Source organism: Sceloporus undulatus, chromosome 1, assembly GCF_019175285.1.
Source record: "Sceloporus undulatus isolate JIND9_A2432 ecotype Alabama chromosome 1, SceUnd_v1.1, whole genome shotgun sequence".
Classification (NCBI taxonomy): Eukaryota; Metazoa; Chordata; class Lepidosauria; order Squamata; family Phrynosomatidae; genus Sceloporus; species Sceloporus undulatus.
This window is the reverse complement of record NC_056522.1, coordinates 356,136,493-356,162,673: the sequence shown is the minus strand read 5'-3', so window position 1 is coordinate 356,162,673 and position 26,181 is coordinate 356,136,493. Positions and strand designations below refer to the sequence as shown.

The following is a 26,181-nucleotide window of genomic DNA, read 5'->3' as shown; positions in this document are numbered from 1 at the left end:
TTAGAAAAAATCAGATGTCTTCCACCCATATTTTTACATCACCAGTCAGTTCTCAGTTCAAAGAGAAGGAATACAATTATCAGTTAGGCTGGCCTTAAATACAGCAAACTTACCAGGAGTTATTAATTTATCATAGTGATGAACTTTGCCTCTTGTATCATCCTCTTCTTCCTCCTCTTCAACTATATTAAAAATAAAATTAACTTGAGTATCTAATAGGGTATCTGTAGTCTGCAAATGACATCTAGTGTACCAGCCCACACATTTTGCCCCACTACAGAAAACTCTTGACCCGTCCCCAGAGTTGTAGGCTTATAAGTATTCATCCTTCCCCCTCATGCTTCATGAGTTCTCCCACCTGTTTTATTTTTGTATGCTTGTCAGTGGAATTTTCAGAAACTTCTGAACCACAGAATGCAACCATGGTTGGCTATCTCAAGTGAGGCTTGTCAAATTATGGCTTTTAGCTATTATAGTAATCAAAAACACGGGTGCAGACATAACATTATGCTATAGTTAGCTTTCAAAATAAATGAGGAGGGAAAATTCACATGAAAAAAGTAGGTAGAAGATGAGGTGAAGATACATATGAACCTGATGGTATGTGTTGTCATGCCGGGGTAATTGCATGCCCATGGCCCTGTCCGCCACTACAGTATTGAATTGGGCCAGCAAAAGGAGCGATATTTTACTGCTCCTTTTTGACCTGGTTCTTTGGGGAAGATGTGGGTCTGGCACAGTTTCGCTCTGTGTTCAGGGCATGTGTCATTCAAATGCTATGCCTCAAATGCAGCGGGAAACCTTGTTTTACAGCCCATCTGTTTTAGACCTATATCTCCAGGTTTTTACAACAACAACAACAACATTTCAGTTTCACCAGCCCACTAGTATTTGCTCTGTTAAAGGAAAACTTAAATGCACAGGATCATTACAGGTAAGTTTGTCATAACATGACAAATAGCAGCTTTTGTATATGTGTATTTTGTCCAGAAAATGGTATGAAGTAGTTGCATCTGTCCAGTATTTCTAGGCTTGACCTTTAAACAGAATAAATTGTCAAACTTGGTCTTTTGGATTTGTTCACACCTTTACTTTACCGTAATAATAATTTTCTGACCATGGTAGAAACCCAACAACAGCACACAACATAAGTGAAATATATTTATTGTAAGTTATAATTACTGTAAATACTCATGTGTAAGTCTAGAAATTTTTCTCAAAAAAATTGACCCAAAAATCTGGCTCGACTTATCCATGGGTCAATGTAAGTACTGTACTTTAACGTGTGTGTGTGTGAGTGTGTGTGTGGAATCATCACCTTTTATGGAGTGTAAAAAGTGAGAGCTTAGTCCATCCAGGGATCTCCCGTACTTTCTCATCCATCCAGTCTTTAGGATGAGTACAAACAGTTATGTCTGCCAGAATTTTTTAAGTTCTTTGGCATCATTTTCCTTTGCATCATCCTTTACCACCTTTGTTACATGCCCCTAAATTTTACCATCAACTTATCCATGAATCATATCAAAATCCATAATTTTGGCCCCCAAACTTGCCCATGACTTATACATGAGGTCGACCTATAGTCAAGTATATACAGTATGAAGAACTGCAGGCAGCATGTGGATTGAGTTGCATGGAAAACTCCACCACCCCCACCACCATTTTAGAGTAAGACCTCTCCCCATGATCTGTGGAGCTCTGTCCTAGCTCACAGATCACAAACAGGAAGATAACGGAATCCAGACAACCATTTCTTGATTTGAAGCTCAAAGTTCAAAGTTTATTTTCAGACAAAAGACAGAAGACAAAACAAAGACACCTAGCTAGGTGGATGGCTTGGGACTCAGATCAGCAGTTTGCAGACACTTTTAAAGTTTAACTTGGTTCATAGCATATACAGGTAGACCAATTAGCTTGCTTGGCCCTGTTAACCCTTGCACAATTTTCTGGTTCACCTATTACATGTTTCCCCTTGATATGTTCCTCCACCTTCTCCATACATCACATGTTCATTAAAGGCTCTACTTATGCCTCCCAGGGCATGTAAATTAATATTATAATGAAGATTAATGAAGCTACAAGTGACTTAGAGTTCAGCTCTGTGGTTGCTCCCTCTCCCAATGTTCCAGTTTGGTCTATGGTGGGTTTTTCTGATCACAAGTCTGGTTTCAGTCTGAACGTTTACCAATATCAGTGTCCTATTTTGAATTAACTTATTCTTGCTAATAGCGCAACTAGCTTCCTGTTATTCTCTGCAGTTAGGTTATATCCTCTGCAAGCTTAAAGCCTCCCTGTTTCGCCGTACCCCATTGCTCTGCCTTTAGCCATTAATTATATTAGTACCCTGTTTCAATAAGGGGAAAGAGTTGCAAGACCCATCATCCAGTAGCTTTGTGAAGCAGCATAACTGGGAATCTTTACAATGCCATCAGGCCTGAAGAAGAAGAGCCCTCCCTCCTTGCCAACTGTCATCTCCTGGCCTGAAGGGAGTGAAAGGACAGGCCCAACGCAATTGGGCCTGAAGAAGAAGGCCCTCCCTCCTTGCCAATTGTCATCTTCTGGCCTGGAGGGAGTGCTGGCCTCGATTAAGAAGAAGAGCCCTTCCTCCAGTCCATTTGCCTTGGTCCAGGCCTCAGAGGGAGAGAAGAACTGCTGGACCTGATCCCCTTCCCCACCACGATTCCCTTCTTTAGTGTCATGCCTTTTTAGACTGTAAGCTTGAGGGCAGGGAACCGTCTAATTAAAATAATAATCATAAGCCGCTCTGAGAGCCTTTAAGGCTGAAGGGCGGGGCATAAATACCATAAATAAATAAATAAATAAATAATCTGTAAGAATCTTTGCCTGTATCTTACAGATCCACCTTTGTTTTCGAGTTATTGACCATTAAATAGGTTTAGAAAATGCAACAGTCACACATTTTACAGCATATTAATAACTAGTACTTACGATTGAAAAGATCTTTTGCCAGTTCATAGGTCTTTGGAAACCCATCCAAAACATATCCTTGGTTCTTACATGGCATAGATGTTAGCATCTCCTTCATAAATCTAATCACATATTGATCATCTATACGACCTAGTTTGAAAAGGAAACCTCCATTATCATATTATCTTCATATTTCATAGCTAAGGATAGGAGATACAGTACCAAAAAGAACAGATAACCGGTGCCGGAAAAACTTTTAGTTGGGGCACTCGGCCCTGAAAAATTTCACCATCACGTAGTATTTCCCATTTCTATGTAAGGTTGTTAAAGATAAACAGTGAAGAAATCTGACAGAAAAAGAATCAATTCATTTAATATATACAACTCGAAGATAGTTTTTGGGATGCCATGGACAAATAAATGGGTCTGAAAGCCTGAACTCCCACTAGAATCCAAAATAACTAAATGGAGACTATTGTACTTTGGACATTTCCTAGTAAAACATGAAAAAAGTCTGTGACGTGTTCTGCTAGTAGTAAGGTGTCATGCACATATCTTAGATTATTGATGTTCCTTCCTCTTACCTTCACTCCTCCTTTTTCTAAGTCTAAACCTGCTCTTCATATATTTTCTGCATACAAGTTGAATTAGTAGGGTGATAGAATGCATTCTTGCCTAATCCCTTTGCCAAATGGGAACCATTCTTTTTCTCCATATTTGGTTTTAACAGTAGCCTCTTGTCCAACATAAAGGTTTCTTATTAGGGTTTCTCATTCATAGGGTCATCTTAATGTCAAAGCCAAATTAATGGCAAACAACACCCACATTCTACTTTGCTATAAAAGGGAAGGAAACAATGCAAGAAAGCCTGTCCTAAATCCAATCGTTAGTTCCAACTAGGATAGAACTTTGAGTCACTGAAACTTATACAAGTTTTGTTTTATCAAGTTCCCTTTGATTCAGTGTCTGTAGTCTAGCTGAGACAAACAAATACATTTTGGCCTAGTACAGACCGCCGCGAAACGGCAGTCTGCAGGTGCCTGTTTTTACTTCAGCGGGATGGCGCAGCCCCCAAACTACCTGGCGTCACTCTGGAGTAAAAAGAATCTGGAACAACCTGGTTCTTTTTGCGCCGCCATAGTTACGTCACGAGTGTGCCAGTGGTGTGACGTAACTAATGGTGTGACGTAACTAATGTTGCGACATGCGGACGGTATGCATCCGTTATGTCATAATGGTGGCGCCTGTGTACATGGGACGTCGCCATTATTGCGCTGCCGACACGTATTACGGTTAGGGACCGTGCCGTGTGGTTGCCGCGCAGTCCCTAACCCTAAAATCAGTGCCAGCACAGTGCATTTGGCCAGTCTGTACCATGCCTTAGATCACTTAATTAAAGTTGAGAACAGATCCTGACTACTGTACATACTCATGTAGAAGTCTAGAAAATTTACACAAAGAAAGATTTAAAAAAAAAAACTGGGTAGACTTATCCATGGCCTTAACTCTTATCAAAATAGAAACCATCCCCTTCTCTTAGTAAAGTGAAAAGATGAGAGCTTAGTCCGTCCAGAGAGATCCTGAAAGAAGCACCTACCCCCTCTACTCTGCCTCTTCTGGCCTTTTTAATGCCTGGGTGGGAAAATAGTGGTGTGCTTTGACATCATTTTCCTTTCCTTTATCCTTTATTACACACCTCCAAGTTTTATACTCAACTTATACACAGGTTATATTGACAATCCATAATTTTGCCCCCCCCCTCCAATTGCTCCTGACTTGAGGTTGACCTCTGCCTATTCCTTGACTAAGAAAATTGCTCCAAATTTTGGAGGCATCACACAGAACAGGAGGCACACAAAAACTTGTAGAAAACTTTTAATTTAACTTAAAAATTTAGCTTTAACTTTTCATTAAAGGTACAGTAGTCCTTAGAAGGCTTGATAGTGCTTTCAACACTGACAAATCTGATACAATAATTGTTTGTTTAAAAACTGGTAAATAAATAAATAGATCCCAGTCACAAATCGTGTCGAAAAGAAGAAAATACTAGAATTTTTTGAGCAATTTCACCATTTTTTTCATTTTCAGAATATTTCATTTAAAAGTTAATAGAGTAAAAATAACTACTCTAGAGAAAAATAATAATATAGAATAACCTGTGATATTCTATCATCACAGGCCAAGCCACTGTTCACTTTATTTATAAAGTATTTTACTACCATCTCAAAGGTGTTTAAGAAACAAAGAAAACTATACCACTTCTACAAACCACTTGTTTGAACAGGAAATCTATGCTAGTAGGAGATATTTTTGTTGCATGTGAAGACTGTGTGGTAGCAATTTATAGAGGTCAGATTCTTCAAAGAGCTCAGTTCTAGCCTCAATCCCAGGGATTTTTAGCAGATTAATATTTGTAAGTATGCATTGAATTTACACCTCATCATTCATGCAAAGATCTCAGAAAGACGTTTGAAGGGATTCTAATGGTATTATCATAGCAACCTTGTTAAATACTGTAGTTACAGGCATCCTGTGAGAATTTCATGAACTGCATTGGAATATGATGTCCACAACTGCATGGGAATATGATGTCCACTCCTCTTCCTATTTTGCCAAAGACCCTTCATGCATAAATTGGGTCCCTGGTGGGATGGACCAAGCCACAGAACAAACAGCAGCCCTATCAGGAAAGTGCCATGCACATAGCCAGCTGTTCCCATCAAACAGCACCTGCCCCCCCCCATAAACAAAATGAAGAACTTCCTTCCCTCCAGGTGAGGCCCAAGAAAAATATGAAATGCTTCCGCTTTCTCAGATTAACTTTCCCAATCCAAATCTGACACTCTAGACACATGATGCTTTGATTTAGATTTGGCAGGGGGTTGGACTGGATGGCCCTTGCAGTCTCTTCCAACTCTATGATTCTATTATTCTAGTTGGGATCAGTGTAAAACCAATGGCCTAAATTAAAGAAGGCATATATTTCTTAGAATCATAGAGTTGGAAGAGGCCACAAGGGCCATCCAGTCCAACCCCCTGCCACACAGGAACTCAAAATCAAAGCATCCCCAACAGATGGCCATCAAGCCTCTGTTTAAAAACCTCCAAAGGAGATTCCACCATCCATCCTCTCACTGTCACGAAATTCCTCCTAAGATTAAGGTGGAATCTCTTTTCCTGCAGTTTGCATCCATTACTGTACTCCTTGTCCTATTCTCTGCAGCAGTAGCAAACAAGCTTGTTCCATCCTCAATATGACACCCCTTCAAATACCTAAACAGAGCTATCATATCACGTCTTAACCGTCTCTTCTCCAGGCTAAACATATCCAGCTTCCTAAGTCTTTCGTCATAGGGCATGATTTCCAGACCCTTCACCATTTTAGTCACCCTCCTTTGGACACACTCCAGCTCCTCAACATCCTTTTTGAATTGTGGTGCCCAGAACTGAACACAGTATTCCAGGTGAGGCCTGACCAAAGCAGAATAGATTGGCACTATTGCTTCCCTTGCTCTAGACACTATACTTCTATTGATGCAGCCTAAAATTACATTGGCCTTTTTAGCTGCCACAGCACACTGTTAACTCATGTTCAACCTGTGGTCTACTAGGACTCCTAGATCCGTTTCACATGTAGCCTCATTAAGCCAGGTGTCCCCCATCCTATATCTATGCATTTCATTTTTCCCCCCTAAGTGCAGTACCTTACATTTCTCTGTGTTGAAATTCTTTTTTTTTTTTTTTTAGCTTTGGCCCACCTTTCTAATCCATTCAGGTCATTCTGAATTTTGATCCTGTCCTCTGGGGTATTAGCTATTCCTCCTAATTTGGTGTCATCTGCAATTTGATAAGTATGCCCCTATTCTTTCATCCAAGTCATTGATAAAGATATTGAATAGCACTGGGCCCAAGACAGAATTGTGGCACCCTACTGGTCACTTTTCTCCAGGCTGAAGAGGATCCACTGCTGAGCACCCTTTGAGTTCAGTCAGTCAATCAATTACTAATCCACCTAACAATTGTATTGTCTAGCCCACATATTACTATCTTGTTTGCAAGAATATCATGGCGGACTTTATTTCATATAGGTTGCATACATATATATATTAGCTACAGTCTCATTGCTAATGAGTTTTACCTGCGTTTTGCTCCATGTTTTCTTTAAGCGCGTCTAATAATTCCTGAGCTTCTTCAACATTTTCTCCTTCTTCTTCTTCTTCTTCTTCTTCCTCTTCTGCCTCTTCCTCTTCGTCCTCGTCTAACACAGATTCTGGTATATCTTTAGGAGCAATAATTTTCTCCTATGGATGAAAAAGCAAATACAGTGCCAGAAAAATATTAGCTATATTTTGTCTCGGTAATACAAATATTAAACCACCCTCAACTTGACATTTTCAATATCCTATTGTGTCTCTGAGTAAGGACTCAAGACAGTAGATCTGGTGGGGTGGAGGATCAAATATTTTGTCTTTTAAGTGATGTAATCTCCTAAGAACTTACCCATCACCTTAATGTACTGTGACCATGTGATCTTAAAATAAAGCTTTGTTCTGACATTCCTACTGTATCTAAGTCTTAAGAATCATGCACTAATATAGAAAATCAGTAATTTATTTTTATTTGATGTTCTATGCGATACTTAAATGTTCAAAACATTTGAACATCTGGTATCAATTTTATATATGACTACATATTCTATACATGACATCACAATCCTATACAAGTCTACCCAAACAATGAACCCAAATTAATATAAATGGGACTTAATATCCAAAAACTTGTATGGAATTATGTCCTAAACTGGAAATGTACCATATATACTGGCATATAAGTCTTAAAAATTATGCCCAAAAATTAACCCCCAAATCCCAGGTTGACTTATTTACTGGTCACTATGGTAATGTGATAGTAGCTCTTTCAAATTTCCCAGTGCTGTGTGGAAAGTTTATTTCTCTCTGCAGCCAAGCAGAAAGAGTCTTGGGTGATTGATGTTGTTTGTTCAAGAGTCCTCTCCCGCCTGTGCATCTGGCTGAAACGAAGCCTCAATGAGAGTTTCTCTTGCCATGCACACATATATACACACTGAAGGAGCCTCCAAGTTTTACTCTAGACCTATCCGTGGGTCATGGCAAAATCCATAATTTTGGCCCCAAAACCTGGCCTCGGCTTATATATGAGGTCGACTTATAGTTGAGTATATACGGTACTTGACTGAATCAATATGAAGCACGTTTCTGCACAAATGATTTACAGAGTGTAGCTAAAGGTGGGCAGGTTCCCAGAAACGTCTGTATGGTGAAATAAAATATGAATCACTTTATTGTTTTAAATATTTTTATAACTTTGGCTACAAAACTATGTTTACACTGAATTTCAATGTTAGACAATAGCTCTCAAAATATTTCAGAATTTTAATAAATAGTTTGGCAGAATATTGAAGAGTCTTTTGCTGCGGGAAGTGATTATTTCAAAGAAACGATAAAATGCAAAGTCTGAAGAAATGTAATGCAATTAAGAATTTTTATTCTTAATTGCATTCAGTGCTAATTTTGCATTCTATGTATATTTTCAACAATGCCGTAAATTACTTTCAAAATGATGCAGGGGTTGGGACATGCTTACCAGATTTTCTATTGCTTTAGCAATCACTTCTTTTATTTTAATGTGGTGCACCTTGTAATGATTGCATAATTGTTCTGCAATAGAAGTTTTCCCTACTCCAGGAGGTCCAAGTATGCAAATTTTGACGGGCTGGAAGTGAAAGGATTAAAATGATTTTATGTCTCAGTATTAGAAGAAAAACAAATGACTAATAGTACAATCCTATAGTATACTGGAGTTCTACTAACTGAGAAATTATAGGATTCATTAGATCCCTCTATAGCAGTGGAACATAAGACATGCACCATCATGACTGATAAATAAAAACACTCTGCACTAGTTCCATGGATGAAAATAGAATCCATATCATGGCACATCCTTGTCAATGCCATAACTTTATCCTTGGCACAAGACATAGCACAAGGATGTCCTCACCACTGTTCTGGCAGGTCAGGAAGATAACCAATTTCACAGTGACGGATTTACACACTCCCTCAGAGTGTAGTGGAGTCTCCTTCCTTAGAGGTCTTTAAACAGAGGCTGGATGGCCATCTGTCGGGGATGCTTTGATTTGGATTTCCTGCATGGCAGGGGGTTGGACTGGATGGCCCTTGCAGTCTCTTCCAACTCTATTATTCTATGATTCTACACAAGCCACAGCAGAGCAGAGAAGGATATGGTGTACTTGTTGTATCACAGCACATCATACCCAGTACATAAACCCCAAGACAGGGATGCCACATCTCAGACAGTCCACCCGATATGACTTTTTCCTGCCTCAGGTCATAGGCAGAGCTCACAGGATATTGTGCAGAAAAAGGAAGTCCTTTGTACAAACACTTTAGCCTCTCAAAAACCTTAGGAACTTCAACTCTTGACTAACACTTCACAGGAACTGCATGATTTATAAAACAAAACACATATCAGATTTTAATTTTTAATTTTATTTAATTATTCCCTGCTTCTTTCTCATTTTGCCTGGAAGGCTTACTTCTGTGCCCTTATTCCTACCTCCAGTTTAGCCTTTCACTGAAAGCCGAAAACCCCCGAATTTGACTAGCTCTATATTTCTTTCAGACTGGCCAGAATAGGACTGGACCAATTCCTATTTGGGATTAGTCCTATGTTCTCACATCTGATTAGTTGTTTTGGCATTTTGGCTGGATGTTTTAGCTATAAGATCCGCAGTTAAATCAAGGGGTCATTCAGACATCCTTTTTTTAGCGGGATGGCATGAGTAAGCCAACTCACCCATTCCAGGTTTGTTATTCACACAATTTTATCACTGGAACAGCATCGCATCACATTGCCCTGTGTTCTGTTACTCAGACATGCTCGCCAGCTCTGCGCCTCCCCCGCAAGAGAGAAACTGTCCCAGGCTGGGTGTATCAAGGCAGTGGCAGCAATGTCTCCCACTGCTCCCTGGAGCTGCTGGCTGCCAAGAGACAGTGGGGGGAAGAGGGAAATGAGAGGGAGGCAATTTGACCCAGGGCATGTAGAACGCTCTCAGCCTCAGAAGAAAGTAAAGACAAAATTCCTTCTGAAGAAATCGTACCAGAGGAGCCCTTTGACAGGATCACCTTAGGGGTTCCATAAGTCAAAAATTACTTGAAGGCACACAACAACAACAATAGCCCACAAAGGTATTGTCTGTTTGTGGTGTTTGTATTTTCTTTTGCTTTTATTGATCAACACTGCTACCTTCATTTTTATGCTATCAATATTTGTCTGGTAAGTAGTGTGATGCAGCAATGCATGCTGGGGGCATTTTCCTGTTGGCTTGAGATCACCATGCTTCTGAGTTGTAGTGCTGGCAGTCTTTGGTGAGTTTTGGATATGTTTAACAGGTACATTCACACACTTTTTGGATTTTCTCTGTTATCTCTTTCCTTCCCTTCTCAAGTTGAGGGAATATGGGGGCTTTTCCACTGGCATTGAAAAACATCTGTTACTTCCCCTCCACCCAAGTAATAGATGGGTAGAATTCCTCTATCTATCATTTCAGTAAAATATTATGTATTAATTGAGCTCTTTTAAAAATTTGTGCTCAAAGAAATAAATTAAGGATGGCATACTACATTTTATAAATAAATACTCTGCTTTTCTGAATATTTAACAGGCTTCTTCTTGTCAATACACATTTTGGACCATCATTGCAACATTAAAATACATATGTTATTTTTACCAATAATCCTCGACTTTGCTTGTACTCATTGACAACTTGTTCTATATTCTCCACTATTCCTCCTTGAGAAACCCACTTAATGTTGAAATTCTCCTTCAGGAAAACAGCTTCCATTCGTAGGTTCACAAATAATTCATCCAACTGTGCTTGCTGAACAAAGTGTAATCATCATCATCATCATCATCATCATCATCATCATCATCATCATCATCATCATCATCATCACCACCATCATCATCTTAATACCATTTAACAGCATTTAGAAGCTATTTTTCAAAAGATCACACAGTTATAGTGCAAAATTAAAAGTAAAAACAAGAATGACAACAAAATAACCTGGTTCTTTTTAAACGTCAGTTCTAAATCTCTAGTTGCATCTACACAGCAGAATTAATGCAGTTTGGCACTGCTATAACTGCCATGGCTCAATGCTGTGGAACTCTGAGATTTGTAGGATTATGAGAAATTTAGCTTTTTCTGTCAGAGACCTCTTGATGCCACAACAAACTACAAATCCTAAGATTTGATAGGATGGAGCTTTGACAGTTACTGTAGTGTCAAACTGCTTTAATTCTGTAGTGTGTACAATATGAATGATACATAGATCCCTGTCTTGAGCTCACAATAACAACCTTTTAACATAAAATATGCAAACCTTATAGTTCATTTCATAGGCTCCCCACATTCCCCCGAGTGAACACAGTTTTCTAGCTCAACCACTTTGTTGCTTAGCAGCCTAAACTGTTTAAACAACCTTATGGTACAGCCATAGAGAGATTGTGAATCTTAACTTTAAACATGTACCCACCATGACTGGCTCATAGCAGTGACGTAGCCAAGAGGGGGGGGGGGGCGGTCCATGGGGTCCGAATCCCTCCCCTTCCGTTAATTAATGTTAAAAATAATATCAACCAAACCTAATCTAATCACAAAATATATGGTGGCACTTAGTCTGGAGCCCCCCACCTTCTCAAAATCCTGGCTACATCCTTGCTCATAGACTAAGTATATGTGTGTGTGGGGTGTGTGTTTCTCCCCATTATCAGAGCAAGGCACACTCCTTCACCCTTGGTTCACTAAGGTGCGAAACAGACAAGCTTGGGGGCAGAGTGGGGGCATGGCATTTAGATGACTCACGTCCCGATGCCACCTCCAAGCCGGCATCACGCCACCCGCCTGACCAGAGGGAGGGCAGCATTGCAGCGCTCCGGCAACATGGTGTTTATATGCCACATGCTGCAAGAGTGCTGCAAAGCTGCAGCAATGGCGGAAAAGGCACCCTTTTGCTGGCTGAAAAAGGAGCAGCATTTTGTCACCTTTTTGAGCCAGCAAATAGCTGGATAAAGGCCATGGTGTACAGTTGCCACAGCTCCAATCTGGCACTCAAAGGGGGAGCATGAAGCCGCCCCTTTGGGACTATCTGTTTTGGCCCTTAGTTTCCACTAGTATCTTAGAATTAAAGTATCTTTTAAATGGCAGAAGCTGAAGGAAGGAAGCAGGAAAATGCCCAAAGGGATTAACCCTTTCCTTCAGTCCTCATTCAATCTTTTCCCTATAGCTGCTATAGAGAGATTGCTATTGGTTCTTACTCCAATAATGTGTTACCGTTATACAAACAAATAAATAATATAATACAAAACAAGAAATATGTACCGTTAGCTCTTTGTTTAGGAAAGCATTTTCTTTTGGAACCTTCTGTGTTTTTCCTGGGCCCACGTTTTTGCTGATGCACTTTTAAAGAGGAAAAAAGTCTTAAGTTTTAGATGCAGCAATAATAAATGACCAAACATGGCAGATGGAATACAGAATAGTTTATGAACTGTTTTAATCCATAAGGCCATAACAATAAGAATCAAATATTGAGCAGATGGGTACTAGGAAAAAACAGCAAAAATAATGATTTGTTCAGACACAGCGTTGCAACACCATGTCATATACATTTGTATACAACTGCTGCAGATTTTAAAAGCTGGTTTAGCAAAGTGAGCTAACGTTTTTGAAATTAATATACATTTTGTCATTCAACAAAATAAGATCCAATAATTAACACTCTTAGAGCCTGTACAGACAGGCCAAAATAAAGTTGCTTCAGGTCACTTTGGAGGTATGGTGTTTAAATGATGCATATGTCCTAAGAGGCCAGAAGCTACACCAAATCCACACTCTAGACCTAAGGACTGGAGCTAAGCTTTGGCGCAGCTTCTGGCCTCTTAAGATACACGTGTCATTTAAACAGCATACCTCCAAAGTGACCCGAAGCAGCTTTATTTTGGCCTGTCTGTATAGGCCCTATATTACAAACAGTTCTCCCATAAAATGTTTGTCCAGAAAATTCCCAAATATCTGAGGCAGAAGTTCCTCCACTGCCCCAAATTGCTGACCTGTGAAGAATTTGGGTAAATAATACTTTTCCAACAGTATTACTTGAAATTTGAATTGTTATAAAATTACCAGATCAATTAGATTATTTTCAAAGTAAGTGTTAAAAGACTGAACCAAAGAAGAAAATAATCAGCTGACAACTGTAAAATTAGTTTGTACTGATGTTTTCTTGGATCCCAACTTTAAATTAGAGGAGACACCTGTGAATGCAGTTTTATATAAAATATACTACACAAATTATTCCAATACAACTTAAGAAGCCTTAAGTGCTCATCACTGACTGTTACAAAGGCCCTGAACAGACCGGCAAAATACGACAGCATGAGGGCAAAGTGCGGGCGTGGTGACTCCATGCTGCCCACCCCCACACCGATGTCATGCTGACATCACGCCACCCGACCAACCACATGTTTAGCTGCAGAAAGAGCCAAATAGCTGCAGATAAATGTTTATTTTTAATTTTTGTATTCAATGTTTTAACCTTGTATTTTTTAATATATTGTAAACCACCTTGAATCCCACTGAGGGAGAAAGGCGGGATATAAATCTTGGAAATATAAATAAATAAAAGCCACTGCTGCAGCTAGTGCACCATTTCTGCAGTACACAAAGAAGCCACTTTTGCAGCTTCTTTTTGCGCCACGGAACTTCCAGGTCGGAAGCATGGTGTGCGTTTGCCACATCCTGAACCCAGGGCTTCCAGGGGTCCTGCGGCGCTGCCTCTTAGCAGCAGTGTGCCAAGCCCCTTAATTATGTAATTAATTGAGAGTGCATATTATACCATTTCTAGTATGAAAGCAAAACTATAGGACACAAGCAAATTCTGCTATCTGTAAAAGAAAGAAAGAAATTGAATGTGATTAGACATAGCCTGCATTCAGTACTTCACCTACAGACTGCCCAGGCAATGGCAGTTTGTGCATTTACTAAAAAACATTTAATGGAGGTAGCCATCCCCACCCCCCACCCCCAATACATCCTCCACAGAAATGGCAGTAGCTGTAATGCTGGTGCATCATGCTGGAGTAACCACACTGGTTTTGGCAGCAGTGACAGAAGGGAAAAAAACCATGGGCACTGTGACCATGGAGGAAATAAGGCACTAAAGAAACAGGGTGATTGAAGCTGTCAGATTCTGGCGGGGTACAGACCGCCACTTTGCGGCAGTCTGCCGCCGCCGGTAGGTCCGCAGGGGAGCCAGAGCCTTCAGACGGCACGGCTCCCGCGCGGACCGAAAAAGAAGCTCCAAAATGGAGCTTCTTTTAGAGTCGCGTTTGTGACGTAGCGAGGCGCCAGGGGCGCACTCGCTACGTCATAAAGACTGCGACACGTACGGACGCTCAGCGTCCGATACGTAAAGATGGCGGCGCCCGTATGAACAGGGCACCGCCATCTTGTACGTATTCAATACGTACTAGGGTTAGGGGGGTGCGGAAGCACCGCCCCTTCCTAACCCTAGTATGTATTGTATACGTACTATTTGGCGGTCTGTAACCCGCCTTTGTCTGCTTTCTCTCATGACTGCTGTTTGACCCTGGAAAAAGTGCAACACTAGCATGATATACCAAGAGGATTGTGTACGCAACGATATTGTGTACCACCACTCCTGATGAGGAAGCTGGTGAACTTTGAAAACTTGCATGGTGTGTTTTGAGCCTTTTTGGTTGGCCTAACTAAGGTATTTTGGACTTGGTTATATTTTGTTGTTTTGTCAACACCTGGAAATACCAGTTTAACAATATCCATGATCTCATTTGCAATTACAGTATACTGTTCCTGGGATATAGAGGAAGGAGTACATTAATGTATTACAGAGACCCATTAAAGTATTATACAGAAAGACATGACAGTCAAAAATGGAAAACTGTTTTACCTTCACTATTTCACCAAGCTTTTGTATCGATTCATCCACTGCAATTAGATAATGTGTTCTTGGTCTGTGATCTGCTACATTCTGTAACACTCTGCAAGAGGGCAAAGAAAAGCCACAATTGTAAGTAAAACTCATTAATGTAATATGCAATGATTACACAGAATACAGTGACTGAAATCCTGTTGGAGGGAAAAGGCAAGAGAAATAGGGCAGCTGTAGGTGCAGCAGCCAGGAAGGCACGAAGTCATTGGAGAAATAGCCACCTTAGACCTGGCATATTTCTCTTGCCTTTCTTACTACCACTGCACAACCTTCAAAATCTTGAAGAATGTGATACAGTACTTCTAAAATAGTTGCACCAACAGGATTCCAGACATTAAACAGAAGTGAGGTGGAGCTCATTTTGGTTGCTTTCCCCTTTTTCTAGCAGTTCCCTGTAAATTAGCTCCACGGTCTCAAGCTATAGGCACATTGCAGAATTAAATCAATTAAATACAATTTTAACTGCCATGACTTTATCCTACAGATTCCTGGGATTTGTAGTTTGGTGAGGTATTCAGCCTGGTCTGTCAGAGAGCCCTGATGCCTCACCAAACTGCAAATCCCAGGATTCTGTAGGATAGAGTCATGGCAATTAAAATGGTATCTAACTGATTGAATTCTGCAGTATGGCTATACCCTTAGAAAACTGGCTATAACAATTGTGATGGAACCCCACTCAGGTTGACCCCAGAGTTCCAACCCTTAGGTTCCTATGAACCTAAACAGTGAAGAGTAATTGAGACCAATGTTAAACAAAATAATATTATGCTCATTCCACACACAGTACATGGTAACACTTCAGTATCAAACAAAATGGTATGTCTTCCTGAACTCCTTCCACATTCTCAGCTACCCAAAACCCTATTCAGATCTCCTCCATTCCCCTCTTCCTCATTGGTCCCTACCCAACTCTATTTCTAACTGGCCCTAGCTCATTTTATACCAGGCTGTATCTCTGTCTCTGACTGGTCCTATTTCTGTTTCCCATTCACCCTCATTAACTGTTTTACAGACAAGACTATAAAATGCATCCTTTCCCTCATAGCCCCCTCCCATGAGCTGTGATGGCTGGTTCTATTCAACTTTGCCTAGCTTCTCACGTCTCACTTATATTTAAAACTCAGCTACAGACATCTTAAAGAAGTATGTTGTCTAGTGCTACACAGAAATGCTTCAAGAAATTGAGATTTTGGTGTCATTAAGAAGAGAGAAGCCTGAATGAATTGTGCAATTAATTATATTAGATAAGAATTTTACTATTTATCCTGGAACATTGCTCCCCTATTTAGCATCAACTTGCCCATATGACCTTAAGACCCCTTTAACTAAACGTAAACTGAATACTCTGCATCTAATTAAAGTCAAATGACAATATGATGGCGTATCCAATACAGATAGACAGTGCCCATATAGATGTAGAAAGATGGAAGATTTATGCCAAGATTTATGTCATTTTTATTAAGAGAAACGGATTATTGTATATCCTGTTGAACAGCCAAAGTACAGTACATCAAAGGGCGAAACAGACGGCCTTGAAGGGGCAGCGTGATAGAAATACTTCTAACTTGTCTGGTGACAAGATATAATCTCAACCTATTTTGCATGTTTTTATTAACAAATCAATTTTATCTTAATTATGTTTGAATATGAGATCTGTTTGTTTTTATGGATGCAAGCAAAAGCCTGTTTGGTTAACCTGACTTGAATCGAGGGGTACTTACGCCGCTAAGTCAACAATGTGAATGGTTGGAATAAAATTTCGTCCATCTCCATAACATGGTATAACAGGCACCTCACCAAGCCAAGACAACTGAAAATAATTACATAGTAACTGTAACTTTAGAATGATTTTGGAGGAATAAATTCCCTCAAGAACTGTCAATTTATTGTCATGTTTTATACAATCACTATTGCGCAAATATATAGTTTTTTCACATACATAGGAATAGCGGTATATAAATAAAACAAATTATTATTATTATTATTATTATTATTATTATTATTATTATTAAAATGATAAGATAAAATTCACAAAGGTGAAAGTATTTTCTCAGTGCTTAATGACAAACCTCATATTCCAGAAAACTATCTGCATGGATTTGTCTGAGCAATATAACAGAGAACATACTATGAAGCTATTCTGATTAGGGGAGTCAGAACTTGGAAAAGTTACTTTTGGGACTACAACTGTCCAGAATTCCCAGGCATCATGGTCATGGGGAATTGTGGAGAGCAGCAGTCCAAAAAAGCAATTTTAAAAAGTTCTACAAGAGATCATTGCTTATAGTTATACTATTGATTATGCTATGCTATTGACTAGGGCACAATTATTTTTATGAACCTTAGAAGACAGACTGACGGCATAGCTACCATGACTATGAGCGTAATAGGTCCAGTGCAGAGTCTAAGTCTGAGGATGGCCCTGACACAAATGCCCTCTCGGTGGCCTCCTCCACAAAGTAGACACTGATGGGCTTACATGATGATGGTGGCAGCACCATTCTGATCAGTTGGGTCTGAATGCCATTTTAATTTCCATCGGGGCCAATAATACAGTATTATTCCAAGCACTGTGGGAAATTAAACAGTCAGCTAGATTTAGCTTACCAGCTGTGCCTGAATCATCAAGCTGGTTTTTATAAGCCAAGGCAAAAATCAGCAGGGGATCCCGCATGGTATAGTGGTTTGACTGTTGGACTAGGACTTTAACAAACCAGGATTCAAAACACTGCTCAGTCATGGAAACCCAATGGGTGACTTTGAGAAAGTCACACTCTCAACCTCAAAGGAAGGCAATGACTCTCTCTAAACAAATCTTGCCAGGAAAACTCATGACAGGTTTGCCTTTGGGTCACCATAAGTTGGAAATGACTTGAAAACACACAACAACAACAACAAATCAGCAACAGATCCTGAATCTGCCTAAAGATGCAAGTCATGCTTGGACCAGCTTAGCAAATCACAGCCAGTAATTCTTAGTGCCTTTTCATACCTTCCAAATAGACAGATTTAAGCCCTGCTGTCACCATGGAATGAATTGTAATTGTAATTGAATTTCACATTCTGCCTGTCATGAAATAACTGTATGGTAAATGTCACAGTTGCTCAATTTCATCTATAAATTGAAAACAAGATATTGATCTTCATCATGAAGGTACCTTCAAATATGTATCCTGGAAGTAGAATAAGGACTAGCCCTAGCAAATAAAGATTGCTGAATGATACAGAACATTGTTTTGGTCTCAGGTTTTTAAGGAATCATAGGAAGGTGGCAACATGCAGTGGAATCACTAGGGTTGGCATCACTCAATGCCGTAACTCATGGCATCCCCCCCCATGACCTCATCCCATCCCATCCCATACAGAATCCTTAGTAATGTTTTTTTGTACTAATGTTACTCATAAATCATGATTCATTGAATGTAATGGTTATGACTTAAACCTATGTGACTTAAACAACTAGCAAAATTAAAATTATATCTGTCTACCTGTTTTTCTACTATTCAATATTTCCCCTTCTCTTTGTGATTAGTTGTGCGCCTTTCCCTCTTTTCTCTTGCCTCAGTTTGTCTCCCTTGCATGCAGCACCTTAAGGTCAAAGTTATGAATTGAACTTCAGGTGGATAATCTTCTGGTGAGGAGACAGAAAATAATATGAGAAAAGAGGAAGAAGAAAGTGGACAGTTGGTAGAGAGTTCAAATTTAATGTTGTTGTTGTGTGCCTTCAAGTCATTTCCGACTAATAGTGAGAGTTTATTGCTGAGCAGGGATTAGAGCCCTGGTCTCCAAAGTTGTAGTCCAACATTCAAACTACTACACCATGCTGGCTCAAATTTAATAAATGAGCATACTGAGATGGCTGTTTGCAGACAAATTACCGTATCTTGAATGAACTTGCCTTAAAAAAGTAGTGTAGAAGTTTTTCTTCGGCTCCATATTGAATACCTGAAGCAACAACATAGGTAGCAAATTTGATTTTGTTCTGTGGAAGATAAAGAATACACCATTGTTAGAAACTTTCTGTAGCACTGCAATCTTAATTTAATACATTGCCTGCATAACAATTGTGTGAGCATCTTTTAAACTGAACAGTAGGGGAAAACAAAAGTTGCTGGGAAACATCCACTTTGGGATAAAAATGAAAATGTTTCTGATTATCCAAATGTGGATAGACTGGAAATAGCTCATGACCAGGCAGTAAAACATGTTAGCCCATTGAAGTTGTCTAAGGGTCTAAATTGAAAATGTCTGCACAAAAAATATTGAAAGAGGTATAGATGTTTATGTGCATAGCTTGAAGCCTCTGAGCCAAAATGGAAGAATTGAAGTGCTAGGTTTTAAGGGAAAGAATACATATAGTCACTAGCATTACTGGGGTTAATGTGAGAGGCAGACTGCACCGGGTGACACCGCAGAGAGGACTGTCACCCAGTGGGGTGGTACATTCAGAGAGACTGGCATGGTTACCGGGCATACGAGAAAGGGCGCTTTTCCACTTGCCCAGCAGCCACATATGACCCTAAACAGGCTCTCCAGAAGCCGCACCACCACCTTCAGTAGCATCAGCTACTGGGGGGGTGGCAATGCTTTCAGGGTCTGGCGCAGCTACTCAAAGAACCAACTGGCAGGTGAGGGAGGAGGGCAAGGTAATGGTGGAGGCAGAAAATTGCCCCCTGGAATAAAAAGGGACACAGGGAATATCCATGAAGCTCCAAATGTCCCCTCCTGGTGACCAAATTGCTAAATTAGTGGTGTACAATCAGAAGTTGAGGGATGAGATCAAAGGATACATCTGCCCACTGTGTGAGAAGCCTGTTTTTAAAGGGCAAGAAGCTTTGTCTTTAAATGAAGAAAATAAAGCTCCAGGGTCAACTTAAAAGAAGCATTAAACTTGATGGTGAGAGTTCTGTGTACATGGATGAAAACAGTGAGCACAACGCTATTAAAGTAATTTAGATGTGAGTCATAAAGCATGAGGAAATTCCAAGAGAATCCTATTTGACTTCAAAGTATGTAACTTATCTAAAATAAGAAAAAAAGTTAAAAAAAAACAAATTGAAGGGAAAGCTGAAACAATAAAACTTGATTAAGAGAAAGCACATTACAGGAGAGCATCTAAAATACCTCTTTTGTTTAACCTGATTGCAGCAACATGCTTTTGTGCCTCAGAAAAGGACAGAAGCAAGTCTTTAAATCTCTGTTCCTGCTTGTCCACTATTACAAAGACAATGAAAGAACTAAATGCTCAACTGGCAAGAGCAAGGAAAGTGCTGTGTCCATTGAAACTAAAAGTTGTGTGGACTTTGCTACACTTATTTCTTCACAGGATCAGGCAGTTATTGCTGGAAGTGGGGAAAGGTGGAACTACATTTGCACAAGCAGCTATGTGCCTACAGAAGAGGTACAGATAGGTAGTTAAGTTTCCTTTGTGTATTTCCTCTTGTTTTGCCTTCATTTAAACCGGACATCAACAGATATTACCTCACTTTCTCTCACCTCTCCTTTCTCAGTTGTCTCTGCCTCAGCTAACCTCATCCTCTTCTAGCTATCACACATGTGAATTCCTTTATAAGGATTTTCACTTTACTTAAGATTTATATTTGATACTAGCTTTACCCAGCCACACGTTGCTGTGGCTCAGTCTGGTTAAGTGGAAAAGAAAGAAAAGAGAAAGCGCACGTTTCTGAAATATTTAATTTCACAATGCTTGTGGGTATACAATATTTTTTGTTGTTCCATTGTCTGTGTAGCTATCGAGATTGTCTGGTTTGCTGACTCTAGAACACGCAACATATAACTGTCTATGTGAGAATCAGAGAAACAATCCGTGTCTAGATATAAACCTCACAATTCTAAAGATTGGCCCCGAGCTTTGTTGTTTTATATGTATATAAAAACATGCGTGTATTTGAATGGAATGTTGTGTCAAAATTTCAAAGCAATCGGTGAAGAACTTTCAGAGAATTAAGATTTTGAACAAACGAACATTTACATTTTTATTTATATAGAAAGAAAGATAGAAGACAAATTCCAAGCAGCCAGCTTCTACACACAGCCAACAGTAATGTTACCTTCTCTTGTTTTAAGATGGAAATAATTCATACTGTTCTTTAACATCTGCCTCTGTGTCAGTAAGGTGTACTCTGTGGATTGCTCCTCAGAGTGAGAGACATCATCATAACATTAATATTAATTTGTTGTGTATGTAATAAGGCCAGTATCTTTTCTATTAAAAGTGCATAAAATTAATTTTCCAGTAATACTTACATTTTTGCCAAGTTTTATAATCGTCTTTTCTGCATTGATGTGCTCTATAAAGTTTGGATGTGGTTTCCTTCGACGATAATCTTCTTCAGTGAAAGGTATTTCAGGATCTTCCTGGATGTTGTGGAATGGTGATAATGAGGAGGGAAAGTGAGCAGGAACAAAAACATATTCATTTTAGTAAGATCTTTTCAAATTATTCAATTTTTATTTTGAGCAAATAAAAGGATATCCCTCCTAACATTAATGGTAAAGGTAGTCCCTTGACATGAATGTCTAGCCGTAACTGACTATAGGGGGCAGTGCTCATCCCCATTACTAAGCCAAACAGCCAGCATTGTCTGGACTAAGGTGGTCATGTGGCAAGCATGACTTCACTGAACAATGTTACCTTCCCATTGAAGTGGTACCTGTTTATCTACTTGCATTTGCATGCTTTCGAATTGCTAGGTTGGCAGAAGCTGGGACTATTGACAAAAGCTGGGACTAGTGACAGCTCATCCCATCATGCAGCACTCAGGCCTCGAACTACCAACCTTCTGACCTTATTATGATCGTCAGAATTGGTTCTCTAACCATTAAGCCACCACATCCCACTTCTTAACATTAGCAAGTAGTTATTTTTTATTTCTTCCCTTTTTAATATATATTCTTCAAAATGTTTTTAATTCTACATAGAATTTAATTACTTTTTATAGTAACTTTTTGCATGTACTTACCTTTTAAAAAAAAAATCTGTATCTATTTTAATTTTGATAAACTACCTTTAGTCCCAGTTCTGGTAAAAAAAATGTGATGATGATGATGGTAACAACCACCACCATAACAACTACAATTGAAAACCCAGCTTTGTGTGCTATAACAAAGCTGTTCTGTTTTTAAAAAGGAAGAGACGGAAACACTGAAACGTTAACAGTGAGAACCAGGAGAATTCAGAGAAATGAGACTGCATCACATATTCTCAAACCAAAGATTTTGGAAGTCAAATCACATAAGCAAAGGTTCATTTGCTACAATTATAGTCAATAATTTATTCATTCCCTCCCACCATCCACCCCCACTACTCACTGGATCAAGAGGCTTGCTTCGTGCCCATGTCATAATTGTTGATAGTAGAATGAACACTTTCTGCTTTTCAAAGTTGACTGATTCTTCATTTAACACTGTGTAATCATATAAGAGTAGAGATGCTAATCTAAACAGACAATTTATATTATCTATTTACATAATTTTGGGTCAGTGTTCTGGTGGGGGAAATCCCAGTACAGGGTCAGTGTTATATAGAACGTATCTTAATCCAGGAGTTGGAAGATGTTGGTTTAAGGGGAACCATTTTGGTTTTGTCACTAAAATCCAGACACACAACAACTACAGGGAAATGCAAAATAATGACTGTGGATTGAGTACAAGAGCAGAGCAAGGTTAAAAACGTGACAGAGGTTAGGGCCAATTACCTAGTATACACAGAGAATCAGCAAAAAAACAAAAAAACAAAAACCCACCCACAGCCCTGAATATTCAAAAGCAAATCTACATTTGATTTAGTACAGATAAAAAATTATTAGGTCCAAAACATATTGCAAAAATAATCCAGTTTGATACCACTTTAACTGCCATGGCTCAGTGCTAGGGAATCCTGGAAATTGTATTTTATTGTGGCACCAGAGCTCTGTGCCAGACAAGGCTAAATGTTTCACAAAACTACAGTTCCCAGTATTCCCTTGCATTGAGCCAGAGCAGTTAAAGTGGTCTCAAACTGGATTATTTATGTACTGTGTTTTGGACCTTAGAGCCTGGGGTGTTATTTTCTAAAAATGATTTGTTATAGAAATTATTACAAGACCTCTATTTAAAAAAAAAAATCAATCAAATTAGTAACTTGCTACGTTGCTTCTTAATTTTTCAGTATGCAGACACACCCTAGGACTGATAAGCAAAGAATGCAAAACATGAAAAAAATCTGCTCAAAATGTCTCTAAGGAAATTTAAAAAAACTTTAAAAAGTAAATAGAAAATCATACTCATTACACACATGTCAATTTTTAAAAACATTGTTCCTATGTGTTATGCTGCTTTTAAAATATGACCATATTACATCCTCATTGCTCCAAAAAGTAACCAGTTACTTTCAGACTCTGTGGACTCTAACACAAAACTATAAAACTGGACAGTAGAGGTTCATAAAGAACTTCTTTATGTTAACCAACTGATACACACAATTTACAGGAGAAGAACAAGGCTAAGCAGGAATTGAGCTGTATGTTAGTAAGGAACTGTCAAAGAATATTTATACTTGCAGTTACAGCAGCAATTTTTAAACTACAGTACTGCAAAACAGAACTACAGTATATGGAGATAGACCACAAACCATTCAAAAATCTACCAGTGTATCCCAGTTATCCAGCTTTGTCTTAATGTAGACACACAGACTTTTAGACACATACCAGGATTTCTCACCTTTACTTTTCACAGTCTCACTCTGTCATGCTGGTATTGATCTTTCAGAAACTGTCCTGCATAAATACCATTGGATGGGAGGAAGTCCATCCAATTGATACAACTTTTACACCAAGGGTGGGAAAGATATGGACTACTGGATTTTGTTTTACTAGAACTCCCATCATTCCTTAGCACTGATCATGTGGTGAAGTCGAAGGTGTTCGTGGCTGGCATCCACAGTTTTTTATGGGTTTTTCAGGCTATGTGGTCATGTTCTAGAAGAGTTTATTCCTGATGTTTCACCAGCATCTGTGGCTGGCTTCTTCATAGAAACAACTGATCATGTTATTTATGATGATAGCAAGCAGCATAACATTGTTTAACACAGACAGACCAATCTAGCTAGAAAGTTTCTATGTCTGTATCCCTCACTAGATGAGGAACTGCAGGTGCAAATACAAAGGTCAAGGAGGTCCAGGGTTCCTACAGTTCAACTTTCAGTATTATGCACATGTCCCTGTTAGACGATCTTTGGAAGGGTATACAAAGGGTATGGGTTTACTCAACACAGAGCCACCAATCAAATGGATGATCAGTAAAATGAATGATCAGTAAAAATACGCATATTTGATAAGGCCACCACCCCTGACTGCTAAACATGCACACAGTCAGTTTTAGCCACGGTCTTTTTGATTAGGTCACACATGTGAACATAAACTGTAAGATAAATCATCAAAATTTCAGATTAGATATTTTTGAGATGCACAAGCCAAGTGTGCCTATGCAACCTGATGATACCACTGAAACTAGAAAAGTCATCTTGGCAAACATGCACACAGCTGGGATGACTTAATTTGCAGATGTTAGCTAAATACTCACTCGTATATCTGCTCCCCAAATTCATACAGGTGAGAGGAGAGAGATTTCTCCAAGATCACCAAGAATTTTCATGGCTGAGAGAGGTGAACTCAGTTCATTGTAGTTCAGATGAACCAAACTACATCAAACGTCCTCTTTCCAAAGCCAATGGATGAAGAATTCTCCATGCCTATTCTAGATAAAGAAGAAAGTATACTGACCAGTGGCTGCCCAGGTTGCTTCTTCAATTTGTTTTGCATCTTCAGTGATGTTATAAATAATTATGTCACATTCTAACATGCGAGCGAACAGCTCATCTCGAGATGCTGTCTAAAAACAAAACAAAAATGCTGTTAAGGAGGAATTAACTTTCCTCCATGTTGTAATTCTGTTTACAATCTCTACTTTCAGACTTCTAGTAGCCCTAGGATACTCATGAATTAAGGTTGTACTATCATTTAATATATAAATAAACAAAATGGCTAGAAATATAAACAAAGAGGCTAGAATTTTCTCTCTGACATACTACTTTTGAAAATGAAGAAATGGTGTAAAAGCAAATTCAGACAGGGCTTTCCCATACCACGTTTGACATAATAAAAGTCTTGTGAAAACTAAAGCACGCACACGGCCTGCACAAGTTATGAAATGGCTCTCAAATACAATTAGAAACTTAGAAAACTTTACACTAAAGACCATTTCAATGGTTCCTGGAAAACAGAAACTGACACAGAACACACAATGTTCCTGTTGAAACAGTTTCACTGGCTGCCAGTTCGTTTCTGGGCACAATTCAAAGTGCTGGTTATGACCTATAAAGCCCTCTATGGTTCAGGTCCAGGTTATTTGGCAGACCGTATCTCCCTGTATGAGCCGGCCTGGGCCCTGAGATCATCAGGAGAGGCCCTTCTGTCAGTTCTATCACCATCGCAAGCATGGTTAGTGGAGACAAAAGACAGGGCCTTCTCAATGGCTGCCCCTAGACTGTGGAACTCCCTTCCCAGGGAGAGCAGAATGGCTCCTTCCTTGTTGTCCTTCCGCCAGCAGGATAAGATCTTCTTGTTCAGACAGGCATTTTTAAAGAACAGGCTGCGGTACTGTATTGTTTTAAAGTGTTTTAAACACTTTTATCTTTCTAAACTGTATTTTATTCTTTTAACATGCCATCTGTTTTAAAATAATTTAATTCTGTTTTAATGTATCATTTTGGTATGTTTCAACTGTACTGTCTTTTAATATTGTAAGCCACTTTGAGTCCCACTTTTGGGGAAAGGGTGAGATACAAATAAATATAACTAAAATGATAATGATAATATAATCATAATCTCAGTTTATTTCAGAGCTCTTTACAAATCAGTATTTTTGGACCTCCAGATGCTGCTAGACTGCAACTCTGATCAGCTCCAGGCAGGCCTGTGTTAAAATATGCTGTGACCTACAACTATTGTGCTGTCTGAACTGGCCAGGATACTCCAGGGGCAGCCCAAAGTATCAGTATTCTATCCTACCTAATCCTGGGATTTGTAGTTTGGTGAGGAACCAGAGCTCTCTGACAGACCAGGCTGAATGCCTCACCTAACTACAAATCCCAGGATTCCACAGAATGGAG

The 26,181-nt window shown here is 39.3% G+C and overlaps 1 protein-coding gene across 1 annotated transcript in view; it reads right to left on the bottom strand.

Annotated features, from left to right (window-relative positions):
- The window catches only part of AK7 (adenylate kinase 7), a 36,039-nt gene that overhangs the window by 7,142 nt on the left and 2,716 nt on the right, over nt 1–26,181 (bottom strand). The window contains exons 3-14 of the mRNA XM_042446882.1: nt 24,794–24,902; nt 22,344–22,438; nt 21,279–21,389; nt 18,910–18,993; nt 16,733–16,821; nt 14,970–15,060; nt 12,368–12,445; nt 10,715–10,864; nt 8,551–8,679; nt 7,067–7,229; nt 2,950–3,078; nt 114–182 (exon numbers count right to left, since the gene is read on the bottom strand). Coding sequence (XP_042302816.1) covers nt 114–182; nt 2,950–3,078; nt 7,067–7,229; nt 8,551–8,679; nt 10,715–10,864; nt 12,368–12,445; nt 14,970–15,060; nt 16,733–16,821; nt 18,910–18,993; nt 21,279–21,389; nt 22,344–22,438; nt 24,794–24,902 — 1,297 coding nt within the window. The remainder of the gene's footprint in view (nt 1–113; nt 183–2,949; nt 3,079–7,066; nt 7,230–8,550; nt 8,680–10,714; nt 10,865–12,367; nt 12,446–14,969; nt 15,061–16,732; nt 16,822–18,909; nt 18,994–21,278; nt 21,390–22,343; nt 22,439–24,793; nt 24,903–26,181) is intronic.